This window comes from Coptis chinensis, chromosome 3 (genome assembly GCF_015680905.1).
Source record: "Coptis chinensis isolate HL-2020 chromosome 3, ASM1568090v1, whole genome shotgun sequence".
NCBI lineage: Eukaryota > Viridiplantae > Streptophyta > Magnoliopsida > Ranunculales > Ranunculaceae > Coptis > Coptis chinensis.
In genome coordinates, this window is record NC_141458.1 from 34,675,083 (window position 1) to 34,689,832 (window position 14,750).

General features: G+C 34.7%; 2 protein-coding genes across 9 annotated transcripts; one reads left to right on the forward strand and one right to left on the reverse strand.

Annotated features, from left to right (window-relative positions):
• Positions 1-441: 441 nt before the first annotated feature.
• LOC147509304 (uncharacterized) lies at positions 442-10,758 on the forward strand. Of its 8 annotated transcripts, none has more exons than XM_086601638.1 (6): positions 442-2,632; positions 3,229-3,299; positions 8,677-8,782; positions 8,970-9,057; positions 9,224-9,286; positions 9,776-10,758. In XM_086601638.1, exon 1 carries the CDS (start codon positions 489-491, stop codon positions 2,406-2,408), a length of 1,920 nt encoding a protein of 639 aa, XP_086457764.1. In that variant the 5' UTR covers positions 442-488; the 3' UTR covers positions 2,409-2,632; positions 3,229-3,299; positions 8,677-8,782; positions 8,970-9,057; positions 9,224-9,286; positions 9,776-10,758. The 8 variants fall into 8 exon arrangements, with proteins under 8 accessions (XP_086457764.1, XP_086457763.1, XP_086457766.1 ...); XM_086601637.1 differs by having other exon boundaries at positions 3,239-3,299; XM_086601640.1 differs by lacking the exon at positions 8,677-8,782 and having other exon boundaries at positions 3,239-3,299; positions 9,776-9,855; positions 9,938-10,758.
• On the reverse strand, positions 4,209-6,583 carry LOC147509305 (zinc finger BED domain-containing protein RICESLEEPER 2-like). The gene is made up of 5 exons (XM_086597772.1): positions 6,379-6,583; positions 6,019-6,271; positions 4,816-5,820; positions 4,599-4,734; positions 4,209-4,265 (listed from the first exon to the last, which is right to left on the reverse strand). The coding sequence occupies exons 1-5, from the start codon at positions 6,581-6,583 to the stop codon at positions 4,209-4,211; spliced, it is 1,656 nt and encodes a 551-aa protein (XP_086453898.1).
• Positions 10,759-14,750: the final 3,992 nt, after the last annotated feature.

Consider the following 14,750-nt stretch of genomic DNA (forward strand, 5'->3'; position numbering starts at 1 on the left):
TTGTCCTCCTCTATGGTAATAAAACAGCATAAATGCTCAAAACTAAAAAGACTCACAGTCAGCAGCTAAATGGCAAACTTCCACAAGAAAATGAAGGCCTACATCCAACAACTAAAGCCCAAGATTGAGGCTGTTGATTGTGTGGTATTCCGATCCTGACCAAAACAACATAGATTAGTCCAAATTCCAAACATGTGCCACTGTCAACGAGTCACGGCACACCTGATTGGAAATATATACTTTAGGTGGTAGCCATTAGTCCCATTCGAAAAAGAAGAAAAAAGGTAGAAAAAAGTTAACAAACCTTGGGCTCCAAATATTGAGTCAATATAAAGGCCCCCAGTAATGTTTATCCATATTGACCTCTATAATTGGAAAAAAAAAAAAAAATCAAGCCTGATAAGGCCCATCACATAAACGACGTCCTTTTTTAAGACAAATTGAAATGTTAAAAAAGAGTGGGGAGCTAAAAAAAGCAAACTTGTGGCATGGGGGTTGTTTCAAGAAGACTACTAGTAGTAACCTTAAATCTCCCAAAACCAAAAGTAACACTTTTCACAAACTGTTGTTGTCATTACAACACAAGTACAACAACAACAACAACAACAACAGAGAAACAAAACCCATGTTATCCTAAACTAGAGAAACACATAACAGAAAGATGTAAATCAGGTACTGTTGATCTTGATGAAGCATTAAGTTTATTTAACCACATGATTACTTTACAGCCCATTCCTACAATTTATCCATTTAATCAGTTATTAGGAACTGTGATGAAAATGAAACGTTATTATACTGTTCTTTCATTGATTAAAGTATTGTCGTCTGTTGGTATTAGACAAGATATTGTTACGTATAGTATCTTGATTAATGTTTATTGTCATGTTGGGAGAGTAGATTACGGTTTTTCGATACTTGGTGTTGTTTTAAAACTTGGGCTAGAGCCAGATGGTGTTACTTTTAGTACTTTACTTCACGGGTTTTTTTTACAAGGTAAAGTAGAAGAAGCTGTGAGTTTGTTTCAGAAAATCGTTGGGTATGGTTTTACGCGGGACAAAGTTACTTATGGTGTTATGATAAATGGGATTTGTAAAACTATGAATGCTGATGCTGCACTTAAGGTTATGAGTACAATGGAAAAGGAGGATTGTATTAAGCCTGATTTGAAAATTTATAATATGATTCTTGACCGTCTTTGTAAGGAGAATAGAGTTGATGATGCACTTAACCTGTTTAAAGTTATGGTTGATGACAAAAGAATTTTCCCAAATGTTGTTACTTACAATTCGTTGATTCACGGGGTCTGTAGGATTGGTCGGTGGAAAGAGGGTATGAGTTTGTTTGATGAAATGTTGGGTATGAGAGTCGCGCCGGATGTGGTAACATTTACTATTTTAATTGATTTTCTTTGCAAAGACAGGAGGGCTGATGAGGCGTTAGAGCTGTTTGAATTGATGTCTCAAAGAGGGGATGAACCTGATGTTTTCATATATACGTCTTTGATTCATTGTCTGTGTATCACTAATCAACGGAGATTAGCAAATGATTTGTTCAATGATATGATTAGTCGAGGAATCTCAGCAGATTTGCGATTGTATAATATGTTAATAGATGTTGTGTGCAGAGAAAGTATGGAAGATGCCATTGACTTATTCAAGCTGATGGTTCATAAAAATGTGGTACCTGACACAGTCACATATAATACGCTGATGGACGGGTATTGCTTGCGAGGTCAAGTTGAAGACGCGCTAAAAGTTTTCAACTCAATGGTGGGTGGAGGTTGCGAACCTGATGCTTATAGCTATAACATCTTGATAAATGGTTATTGCAGGGCTAAGAGGATAGACGAGGCCGTACGATTTTTAGGGAATATGAATTGCAAGAAGCCAATACCTGACATTTTTACCTACAACATCCTTATAGGTGGACTGTGCAAAGTTAAGAGAGTTCTTCTTGCAAGAGATCTTTTCAAAGATATGCGATTTCAAGGGGAGAACCCAGATATCTTCACGTATAATATAATCATAGATGGGCTGTGTACTAGTGGTCGCCTTTCTGAAGCAATGAAATTACTTCCTTTGATGGAAAGTAATGGGTTAAGAGCCGATATTGTGACTTACAACATTTTCATTCAGCATATGTGCAAATCAAGAAAACTTAAAGAAGCAAAGCAACTATTTGACAGTCTCTCTACCAAGGACTTGCAGCCCAATGCCGTAACATATACCACACTCATTAATGGCTTTTTTAAGAGAGGAATGTTAGATGATGCTCAAACTTTATTGATAGAGATGGAGGAAAAGGGTTTTCATCTAGATGATCCAAAATACAATATCAGGTCCGAAGGATTTGTCAGGGAAAGTGATGATAAGAAGGCAATGCCTTTAGCCTACTTCAATGGTCGATAGTGATCTACTGGTCTCTCCAAATGCACCAACTACCTACAAGGAAGGAGCTTGCTTGTGGCAGATGAATTAAATCATTAAAGTATGATCGACTTCATACATTTGTGCTGAAGCAACGAATAAGTGCGTTGTTATCCATGTGGACTTATGGATTATGGCTCATCTTCTGGAAAATTCTTCAGTGATGAAAATCTGTTATGGAGCTCCATACCGTGCTGATGAACTTAGTAAGTTATTTTTATTTTATTAGTAACTTGATCAGCTATTTTGTATTTGTTTAGTCTCTACCACTGGTCTTAAAAACGGCCTAGGCTGTCCCTAGCCGACTCGAAGAAAAACGCTCATGAAGGCTTAAAACTTTAATATGAGTTTAAAAGAGTAAAGCCCGATATAATTTTTTTTTTTTTTTAAAAAAAGCACCACAAAGGGTTAAAATATCAAACAGAATAGTTCCATATCACCCATCTCAACGTATTCTTCACTCTTCTCTCCACCTACACACACACACACTAGAAAAATAAAAAATAAAAAATAAATAAAATAAAATAAAAATCTAGCCTGTCTAGGCGCTAGGCACTCTCTCTCTCCGCCCAACTACCGTCTAGCACTTTTTAGAACATTGGTCTCTACTGTCTACTATTTAGTATTTTATTTTGTATCTGCTGAAAACAATAGACACCAAGTGTTGCTGTGTTCTTGTTATGATTCAACTATTAAACTTTGTCACATCGAAGGAAGTCTAATTGTTCACTAGTTATGTAGTTGGTTATCATATGTATTGACAATACTTTACGCCAGCTATGTTTACCTAAATGTATGTTAGTTATTTTCAGGTGGAAAATTTCAAAGGTGCACACGTTTTTGTTGTTTAATGATCATGCATCAATTTCAAAGGTACACACGACTTTCTGTATCCTTTAGGAATGCTTCTTTTTATTACTTGTAAAGATAATGTTATTTATTTTAGTTTCTTGCACATTTGATTTAAGAAATTATGACTGTAGAAATTTGATGATGTTTATTTTCTTCTTATTTCTAAGCAAGGTGTTAATTTTTTTTTTTTATCAGTAAAATTCACTTTGTATATATAGTAATGATGATAAAGATTACAATGATTTCGGCCCAAATAGCAAGGACTCGACCCTCCCAATAAGTCAATAACCTTTACAAAAGGCACTCATCTCAGTATCCCATCCCAATTACACATGAAGTCAACAATTCTTACACCCTTAAAAAATGATGTAGCAAATGCCCAATAAAAAAAAAACTCATTGATCTAAGGGTGGAATTCGAGCTAATCAAGCTGAGCTTTAGTGTGCTCAGGCTCGGCTCGGAAATAAAGAGAGAGGCTCAAACTCGGTTCAAGCTCAGTGGCGAGCTTTAAAATAGGCTTGAGCTCAGCTCGAATGATATATAAAAAGCTCGGCTCGAGCTCATTAAGCTTGTTTAACCAAACGAGTTTGAGCCGAGCTCAAGCTCGTTTGTTATACGAGCTTGCCAGGCATGAAATCTAAATATGCAATACAAAATGAAATAACCCACATTCATAAGTGACTGACATAATGACATTACATATATAATCGTCTGAAGCTTGCTAGGCTTAAAATCTGATTATGCAGTACAAAATAAAAAGACTCCCAACCACTTACATTCATAACTGACTGACATACTAACATTGCATACCAAAAATTCAAAACAATCTTTAGATGTCTTTAGATCACCAGTACAAGATTTGGTCTGTAGAATTGTGATTTGAAGGAAAAAAAAAACAAAAGGTGGGCACCACTTTGATCCCAGTTCAATCTACTTGGTAACTTGGACAAGCTTTCCCACCATAACACATTTGAAGGCGAGCCTAGTCTACACAAAAAAGAATGAAGCCCAGACCAGTCTGCACAAAAAGGAATCAAGGCCATGTTCAATAATTTGTTTAGCTACAATTAATATACAAAAACATAACTATAGACAACATTATAATTACTAGACAACTAGTAAAGGACAACTTACATTTATTTTACAAAACAAAATGCAAATGGTGATTAGGATTAGAAGAAACACCTTTACAATAGTGGAGGCGTGGAGCAAATTAAGCTATGTGGCGGACCCTGCAAAGCAAGCACCACTATGAGTATATTTAATGCACTAAAGTTTTAATAATATTGAACTTACATATAAAAAAATATATATGCTTACATTCACAGATTTGCCAATCCCAAATTCAGTTTGCAACCAATCTCTGGTACAAGCCAATGCTTCTTTTGTTTCCGCACTCAATGAACTTCGATAATCATCAATGACTCTACCAGCAGCACTAAAAGCACTCTGAAGCCTACGAAGTCACCGAGATCGAAAAAATGTCCCGAGAGCCATTTTTGAAAGGATCTAAAACTTTTAAGTGTTCGCTTTCCACCAGTTTAGAACATCAAAAGTACCATCACAGCCAACATAGATACCTTCTTCCAAATACACTTCCATCTCAGGCTTAGTATTTGATTGAACACAATTTATTTTTGTAGCCCACATTTCAAATTCACACCTCGACTCGGCTATCTCACTTGAGTTGCTACTTCTAGCTCCACTCTCTTGGCTAATATTACCCCTCTCTGCTTCTTTGGATACATAATCCTCAAAAAGCTCAATTATTGAATCACGAACAACTTTAAGTTTATCTTTAGCACTTTGGGTGGGATAAAGTTTGTTGAAAGCAAACTTGATATATTTCAATTTGTTTCGGGGGTCTAGGGTAGCACCTATTGCCATCAAAAGGTTACATTCTTCCCAATATTTATCAAATTTGTCTTTCATGGATTTTACCATACGGGCCATCCATTCTCTAGTATTTACAGACATTTGCAACAAAATCTGTTTTATCTTCCAAATTTCAGGAAAAAACAAATTAGAAGTTGGATAGAATTGACCAGAAAATGCTTTTGTTGCATCATTAAAGATCTTCAAAAACCTGCATACCTCCGAAGCTCTTGCCCATTCATCGCCAGACGGTAACCACTCATATTGAGAGTCGCTATCCTTGTACCTTGGGAATACTTCTTTAAAGAGAAGTGCAAACCTCAACATGTCATATGTTGAGTTCCACCTAGTGGATACATCTAGAACCAAAGATTGGGTGGTTGTCAACTTCAATTGCTTCACAATCTCATTAAATTTGTGAAGTCGTGAAGGGGTCAATGTGACGTACTTCACACTTTCACGAACATTCTCCACAACACGTTTGATCTCTTTTAAGCCATCTTGCACCATAAGATTCAGAATGTATGCACAACACCTAACATGGAATATTTTACTACCAAAATAAAGGTTCTCTCCAAAACTAACCAAGAGGCTAGTAACAGCTGCATTGTTTGCAGAGGCATTACCAAGTGTAATGGAAGACACATTTTCCTCGATCCCCCACACACTAAGACATTGAAAAATGCAATTAACAATGTTGACTCCAGTGTGGGGAGGTGGCAAGCAACAAAAGCTCAAGACACACTTTTGGAGCTTCCACTCTGAGTCCACAAAGTGACCGATGAGGCACATATAACCAACGGTCTGGTTAGAGGCCCACAAATCAGATGTTAAACCAATCTTCCCAACATTTCCCAATGTTTACCTCAACTTCGACTTCTCACATTCATAGACTTTCAAACAGTAATCTCTAATAGGTTTGCAATTAATTGGATCAAAACAAGAATTGAGAACTTTACAAAACAGCACAAACAATTCATGTTCTACCATCTTAAAAGGATACTCATGCACAATGATGGCCTTTGCTAAAATATTTATTGCTTTTTGTTGATCAAACTTATATGCAGTCAAACCATCATGACTATCAAATGACAAAAGAGCTTGTTTAGGACCTTTACCTTGACCAGAAATAGCAGCAATACGAGGTATGCAATTAGGTATGTGCCTTTTAAGATGACTTGTCGCCCCCCATCAGTATAAGAAAGCCTCACCTTGCAATGTTTACATTCAGCCTTCTTTACGCCTTCGACAATTACTTCTATAAATTCATTCCAAACAATAGATGTCTTGGCCTTACCCCTCTTCTTTGGATTCTCAGATTGTTCGTGTGAAATTTCTTGTTGTGTTACTCCAGTTTGATGTTCAGTAGTAGAAGGGCTTGGCGTTTGCAAAGGCGTACTTGAAACAAGTTCAGGTTGCAAATCAGACATATCTAGTCAAAAGTTTAAAACCAATCAATTTTTCAGAAGAAAGTAAAAGAAGGAATAATCAATTCATATGTTACAATCACAAGAAATAAACAATCAATTCATGCGTCCCCAAAAAAAAAAAAATTACAATATTTCAATCAATAACATAACATATCAAGTTCAAAACAATCAATTCATATGTCACAATTCGTACAATACGTCCCCAACAAAAATAAATAATCACAATAATTCAACTAGTAACATAGCATATCGCAAACCTCAATTCACTCATTCTTCAGATACAATTATAACAAAACTAAAGTGAAAGAAATTCAATGGTAAGTAATAAAGTATTTGTGTACTTAAACAAAATGAATTCAATCGAGAAATTTCAACTAAGAAGCTAATCCATCCCTGCATAGTACAAACACAAACAATAAATTGAAAGAAAATGGATGACCAAAAACCAAAGAGAAGAAAAGAAAAGAAAATAGAGTGAGAGTGGTGAACTTGTCTCGGTGTTATTGGGAAGAAAGATGAGATAGAGAGAGAGAGAGAGATTAGAACCTTTGCTGATGAAACCCTACAAAGAATGAAGATGGTTTCTTGCAGCAGCGTGAATGAAACCTTGGAAATGAAGATGGGTTGCTAAATTATATAACTTGGGTCATGGGTATGGATATTAGTTTAAACTTTAGTGGTTACTAGTTGGACTTGGACTATTGGTTGATCTACTAATCCGTAATCTAGTATTCTATTGTGTATTTAGACGAGCCGGCTCGCGAGCTACTCAGGCTTGGCTCGGGCTCGGCTTGTTTATACTTGTTTATAGACGAGCCTTAATCTGAGCTCGAGCTTGGTTCATATAACTAAACGAGCGTGCTCGAGCGAGCTATAAACGAGCTGAGCCTGAGCCGCTCGGCTCAAATTCCACCCTTACCTTGATCTCCTCTACTACCTTATGCGTACCCTTCTCTTTTTGTTCAAATATTCTCATGTTTCTTTCTTTCCATCATGTCCATACAATGACATTTGCTATGTTACATGGACATGCCATATTTCAAAAATAATCTGCGTCGGATACATATACACGTGTCCGTGTCGAACACACACGGACACATATTGCATGTAATATACCTCAATTTTAGATATTTTGCTGTGTCAGACACTTCATATCTGTGTCAGATACGGACACATGTATCCGTGTCAATGTAACTTGGGGCATTTGGAAGGTGATACACTAACCATTTTCCTTTCTAAGCAAGGTGTTAATAACAGAGGCATGTTATGAAATGAGAAAAACAAGGAATTACCATCGAGGTATATGTACATCAGAGGGCCCAATAAGACCACCTCCCAATGCTACCTCTAACTAGAAACTCAAAGCTTTGACCTCTCAGGACGTACTATATTCCAAACCGTGTCGACATCCAAACTCTCATTAGGAGGAGAATAAAATTATTTTCGAAAAGGGGAATTCAGTCTAACAAAGGCAGGCACATACCCGTAAAGTGCACACAGTCTGAACAATAGATTACTTAAGTTTATTTGTTAATTTTTTATTATTTATTGAACATCTTGATCTGCAATATCATTGATGTAATTCCTCAGTGGTACATTGTGCTTCTATGAAATCACAGGAAATATGTTAACCAGGGTATATTGGTTGCTCAAACAAATGGAGTTTCTAAAATTCAAAGATTAATGAGATTGTCCATTTTTAGCAACTACTTTGAATTATGTTAAATGACAAGTGGGGCAATGAATTATCGCGTTGATGGCATATTGACCTATAAATTAAAAATAAAACTATATTATGTGGTATTTACACAATACCAATGTATATGCTTTCTATTTATCCTCAATTTCGTAGGGATGGGGACTTGCCTGATTTGACATTCTGGATCCTTCCTTTTACTAGTCTTATCTTCGAAGTTCAGTGAATTCTCTCTATAATATTTTCAGAGTTGAATAAATTTTTTGTGTTTTAGAGAACTGTAATTGCCAGTTAAATACACATGGTTAGAAGAATGAGATCTTAAGAACTATCTACTGGTGTACTAGATTATTCGAACTATATGGCTGTTAACACATTGTGATCTGTTTTTGGCCAGTTAATAGTAAGGAGGTCATCTTTGTTGTTTCTCTGACACTTGTCAAGTTTTTTGGGATAATGTTCTCATTTCCAGTTGATGTCGGTATCTTAGAAGTGTTATCATTGTGAGTTCTCTAATAGTATTTAATATATTATACTGTTTAAATGACAACGATGCCCAAATTTGATTCCAATTTCAAGATCTTGAAGTAGCTCACTTGAATTGGTTCGTACAGCTGTGCATGTGTCTGATTGATTTTAATCTTGGATAAGTGCAACAATTATTGAATTCTCAAGCTGTTCTTGTTTCAGGTTCAGCGAAAGGAACACTAAATAGCTGGATATTCGTGTTGCTGGAAAAAATGGATATGCATTTCCAACATCAAGTGCTCCTAGTAATGTGAGTTATATATGCTGAAAAGAATGTATCATATTACATATTTCTGGAGGTTTGGCTCCCAATTCCATAAGGCCAAATTGAAGAAAGAGACAGTGCATCTTAATTCATAAAGTCCAATGTTCAATTGCCTTCTGATGGTCATGGTCTTTTTGGTGTTTCTATGCAGGATGGACTCGCTAGTACTCGCCATCAACTAACCAGATTTTCTTTCAAGTCTGTAGCCCAGAAGGTGAATTACTAACTTCTCCCCAAATGTTTGTTCAACAAGAATCAATGACCTTTATTTATGTTTTTTTGTAAAACAAGGCAAGCAGTAAGCAAGAATGCCAGATCATCCTATAGTTTGATCTTCACTATCCCAGAATAAAGTGGATTACAAGTGTCACACCCTAACGGAGACTGACAATGATAATTAACCTGCAAATATTGCCCATGAGCCTGTCACTCCGTCCTACTTTCATACATAGTAAATATTTAAGATTAGTTTGATAGTTGATACATGTACATTAGAATTTAGGTGTTTGAAATTTTGAATCATGGATTAAAAATGGTAAGTTACTCTCTGCAGCTTGTATCCAAACACGTTTTGTTTTATTAAATTTACATTTTAATGCATGGAGAAGATGCAAATCATTTCTATAGTTAAAATTTAATAGATACTTTCACTTGTCTAATACAACTAGCGGTGACGTGTAATAACTGCGTGCCTTTGACACAGCTATGAAGAGTGATGCCTTCGGCACAGTTGAAACTGGCACAGTGGAAACTCATGGAATATTGTTTGGCTGAGTGCATATTGTATGACCTTTGTACATAAACATCTATAAGAAAATTTTAAAACTTGTATTTTATTCAGTTGAAACGGGTATAACTGTTGCAGCAAGAGCAAAGCAGTCAGTTGTAGAAGCTGTACAAGTAAATAGCATACCAGAGGAGAAACCTATAGCTAAGGCAGTGCAAGTCCCAAGAAATTACAAGGCTAGGTCGAAAGACCGAGTGGGAGTAAGGATAGATGAGCCAGAGTGAAGTGCTAATGAACACTCTAAACAGAAGTGGAGTAATGGAACAACAGGAGTAAAGAATATATCCATGTCTACATTAGCTGTGGATAGTTTTACATGCTGGAGCAGGTGGAAGTGTCCGAGTCTGAAAATGAGATACAAAAACAGCCATTTTGAAGCTGATGACGGGAGGGAACGAACACCAAAGAAGTTTGCTAAGTCCATAGTCCTCACTAGAGCTCGGAGCTTCAAAATCTAAGAGATCACAAACTTGTCTTGGAGCAAGTATAAAGAAAAACAAAAGGAAAGGAGAGGAATCATCAGGTTAGAAGAATAGGGAGAAATAAAAAGCAGTGGCTAAGATCTAAAACCAAAGGCCTTTTACAATGGTGGACCTTACGCTGTCTCAATTACCTTAGTAGGGGTTTACTGTGCAGTGTGAACACAGGACAAGATGGTCAGGTTTTATCACTCTCCTTGAAAGTTACAGTCCATCTATTTATTTGCTCACATTGTAATAACATTTGATGGGTCTATCCTCATTCCTATCTGAACTCGTAAGTAGTTTTCATAGTTGTATGGATCAACTTTTTTTTTTGGCATGGATATAGTTCCTGCTTATGTAAATGTGTCATAATTTTGTTCAGATAATCCATCCATGTAAAGATTTGCTCTGTTTAAAACTTTTGCTTTTAATTTAGCAACAGAAGCACAACTAGTATGGTGTGCAGGCCACCAATTCCTTGTCTGACAGGAATCCATAGATGCCCTGTCAGACTAGTTCGGAGTTCAGACGGAACATTCTATGAAGTGTCTGATATCGTAGAATGTATGGGTGCTATTGGGTTTCTGTTTCAGAGACAGGATTGATAAACGACTGACAGTGAGTGGAGATTATCTCTGTGTTTACATTCTTCTATAGTAATATGTTTGTAATTGAATGAAAGCTAAGAATCATTAAACGGGGACAGTGTTCACATTCGTATGTTTTCATAAACCCGTTCATAAGTAAGAACACCCAACAGATAACCATTTGCTATAAGTAGATCTAAAGAAGCGTACAAAGGTTCCTGAAATTATGAAATTATGAATTTGCCTTAGTCATCTACAACTCATTGGATTACGGTAGCCGGTAGCAACTCTTGGGGTATAGTTAGGAATGGATTATGTCGCAGATTAGATAACTAGATAAGTGCAACTCTACCGGCCTGAGCTAGTGTGATAGGCACTTGGCCAATTAGACCCGACTTCTCTTGCTAGCAAATATGATTGGAACTCGAACATTTTTTTCATATTCAACAAATCTCTTGCTTTATTTATCAGAACTTTAAAAGATTTTCTAATACTGCTTTGGGTGATCATTTCTGCTTAAAAAAGCAGTTTTTTTTTTTTTTTTGTTGTTATATGTGGTGATTAAAAAAGCAGTAGACTTCTCCCAATTGATGGCTTGGCATGATGAACTCCAATAACTCTCAGTCAAAATTTTCATACTAATAGGTTCGATCTTCGCTACATCTAAGCAACTACTTATTTATTGCATGGCTGAAAAAAAATCACTTAATTTCCTGGCAAATGACCACATCTCAACCCTATAAAAAGCACCTAGAAATTGGGCTCTAGACACTTTCTTTAGTGTGTTTTTTGTCTAGAGAAAGACCAATATTATCTTTTGATTCTACTCCAATTTTAACAACATGTCACTTTTTGGGTGTATTAACTGTTTTTAAAACTTCTTATTTTTCCTTTTTACCCTTTCATTTGTAACTGCCAATTTCTTCCACAAATAAATAATACGAAAATCTAATGTGCGCAAGCTGTAGGTGTGTGTGTCAATCGAGGCCACTCATCAGGCAAGGGTGCGTGTGTATTGCTCCAAAATGTACTGCAATCAAATAATACAATTGTCTTATAAAAAAAACCCATTTGTCCTTTCACAATTTCACAATTTGAATTACATCAAACAAAGCTTAAACATGATATTCAAAATTATCAGAGATGCATTTTAAATTGTTAAAGCTGTATTGAAATTAGTTGTAATCAACATACATTTTTTCCGTTTTTGAAGTTGATGTTTTCCATATTGTTTTGGTCTCTCTAGAAATTCATCTCACTTTTAATTGGAAATTTGTAGATTTTGGATGAATTTTAGTTATTTTGATTAACCCACTACTCTTTTGGTAACTGATTTAGTTCGTAGTTTTTTTTTTGTTGGTAGTTGGCTTCTTTAGTTGGGACTAATAAAAGAGGTCAAAATTGTAAAAGTCAGCCTCAAATTTGAGACAGATGTCAAATTTCAGTTTCTATGGAGGAAAAACAAAAAAAAAGTTTGCTATTTCCTCTGAACATAAGAAATTTGCGTCTGTGTACCTATACCCAATTTTCTGTAAAAAGCACCATCTATCTATGGATCTGTATTATTACACCACATGGAGCACGGTGTGGTAAGATTTTAGAAACAAATCAAGACATGGCTGTGGTTGAATTTAGAAAGTAACTAGATTTTGGACCCGGGCATACGCCCGGGATCTATTAAATATTTTGTGTGCTGAAAAAGCTTTACAAAATGTCTCACACAAATTTTCGAATCAGAATATATTTTTATTAAAAATAAATCAAAATACGTTAATGAGCAAATGATTATGGTGCATAAATACTTGGAAACTAAGGGATCAAATTGAGATAGCATATTCACTTTGTGGTTTAGGATATTAATCCGTAATTTTTAATATAGAATTATCTTAAACTTCGGTCTAGCTTGTATAATAGTTTTCTTAGATTTATAGTGATTTAGCGGCAAATTTTCGAATCATAATATATTTTTATTGAAAATAAACCGAAATATATTAATGAGCAAATGATTATGGTGTATAAGTACTTGGAAACTAAGGGATTAAATTGAGATAACCTTTTCACTTTATGGTTTAGAATATTAATCCATAATTTTCAAATAGAATTATCTTAAACTTAATCTAGCTTGTATAATAGTTTTATTAGATTTATGGTGATTTAGTGTAAATCATCACCATTCAAATTTTATGTACTAATGTGTACAAATCACTAAAACAGATTGATTATTTTCATATCATCAAAAAATACACTACTCTCATTTGAAAAGATTTATCACATGAACGTGTCCTATGAACGGGTATCATTATATTAAATTATTCTAAAAAATATTAGCAACTATGCATAACTATGAAAAAATAAAAATTATATTAATTACTCATTTAAATTTCTTGCACCATTCTCTATAAAAAGGAAGCACCAAACCTTGATAAAACTCATTGACTTCTTTTTATTGTTAGGTTTAATAATATAAGTTTGATTAAAGTTTTGTGAGAATGTCCAATGTGGCCAAAATAATATTGAAGCTGCTTGAATAGCAAGACATTCCCAATCACAATAAAAAAAATTATAATAAATACTATTTAAAATGCAAAACTATATTTGTCGAGACATTTATTCTCTCTACATATAATACAAATATGTTTTAGAGTTATTAGTTCAATGCATTTGCATCAAGTTTTTGATTTTCCATTAATTATATATTCTTTGAGATTAGTTTAATGTAGTACGTTGCATCCAGTTTCTAATTTTTAATTAATTATTCTTTAAAGGCTAGTTCAATGCGGTTGCATCAAGTTTCCAATTTTCATTAATTATTATTTGAGGTTAGTTCAATCTGATTGTATTCACTTTATGATTTCCAGTTAGTTATTCATTAAGGTTAATTCAATGATGTTGCATCCAATTTTTAGATGTTTAGTTAATTAGTCTTTGAGATTAGTTCATTGTATTTGCATCCATGTTCCAATCTCCCGTTAATTACTCTTTGAGGTTAGTTTAATACATCTGTATCCAGTTTCTGATTTCCTATTAATTGTTTTTCTAGGTTAGTTCGATAGTTTACAATTTCTATACAGTTTACATATATGTAAGGGTCTGTTTTTATAAATTCACTTTCGTTTTGGGTTCCTAATTACTCGTAATTATTCATGTGAGAAGGTTAAAAAAAGTGGACATTTATGCTTTGAGGTCAGTGCGATGCAGTTACATTTGACTTCCGATTTCTAGTTAACTATTTTTTGAGGTTATTTCAATGCATTTGCATCCAATTTTTGATTTTCCGTTAGTTAATCTCTGATTTTAGTTTAATGCAATTGCATCCAGTTTTTGGTTTTCCGTTAATTATTCTTTGAGGTTAGTTCAATGCAGTTGCATCCGATTTCCGATTTTATGTTAATTGTTTTTTGAGATTAGTTCAATGCATTTGCATCAAGTTTCCGATTTCCCATTAATTATTTTTTGAGGTTAGTTCAATGCAGTTACATCAAATTTATAATTTCTCGTTAATTATTCATTAAGGTTAGTTCAGTGTGGTTTCATCCATTTTTCAATGTTTCGTTAATTAGTCTTTAAGATTACTTCATTGCATTTGGATCCAGTTTTCAATTTCCCGTTAATAACTCTTTAAAGGTTAGTTCAATGCATCCGCATCTAGTTTCGATTATTTATGCTTTGAGGTTAGTTCGATACAATTATATCCGGTTTCGATTTCCGTTAACTATTCTTTGAGGTTATTTCAATGCATTTGCATTTAGTTTCCAATTTTCCACCAATTATTCTATGAGGTTAGTTCAATGCAGTTGCATTCAGTTTTTTATTTTTTGTTTATTATTTTTTGAGTTAAGT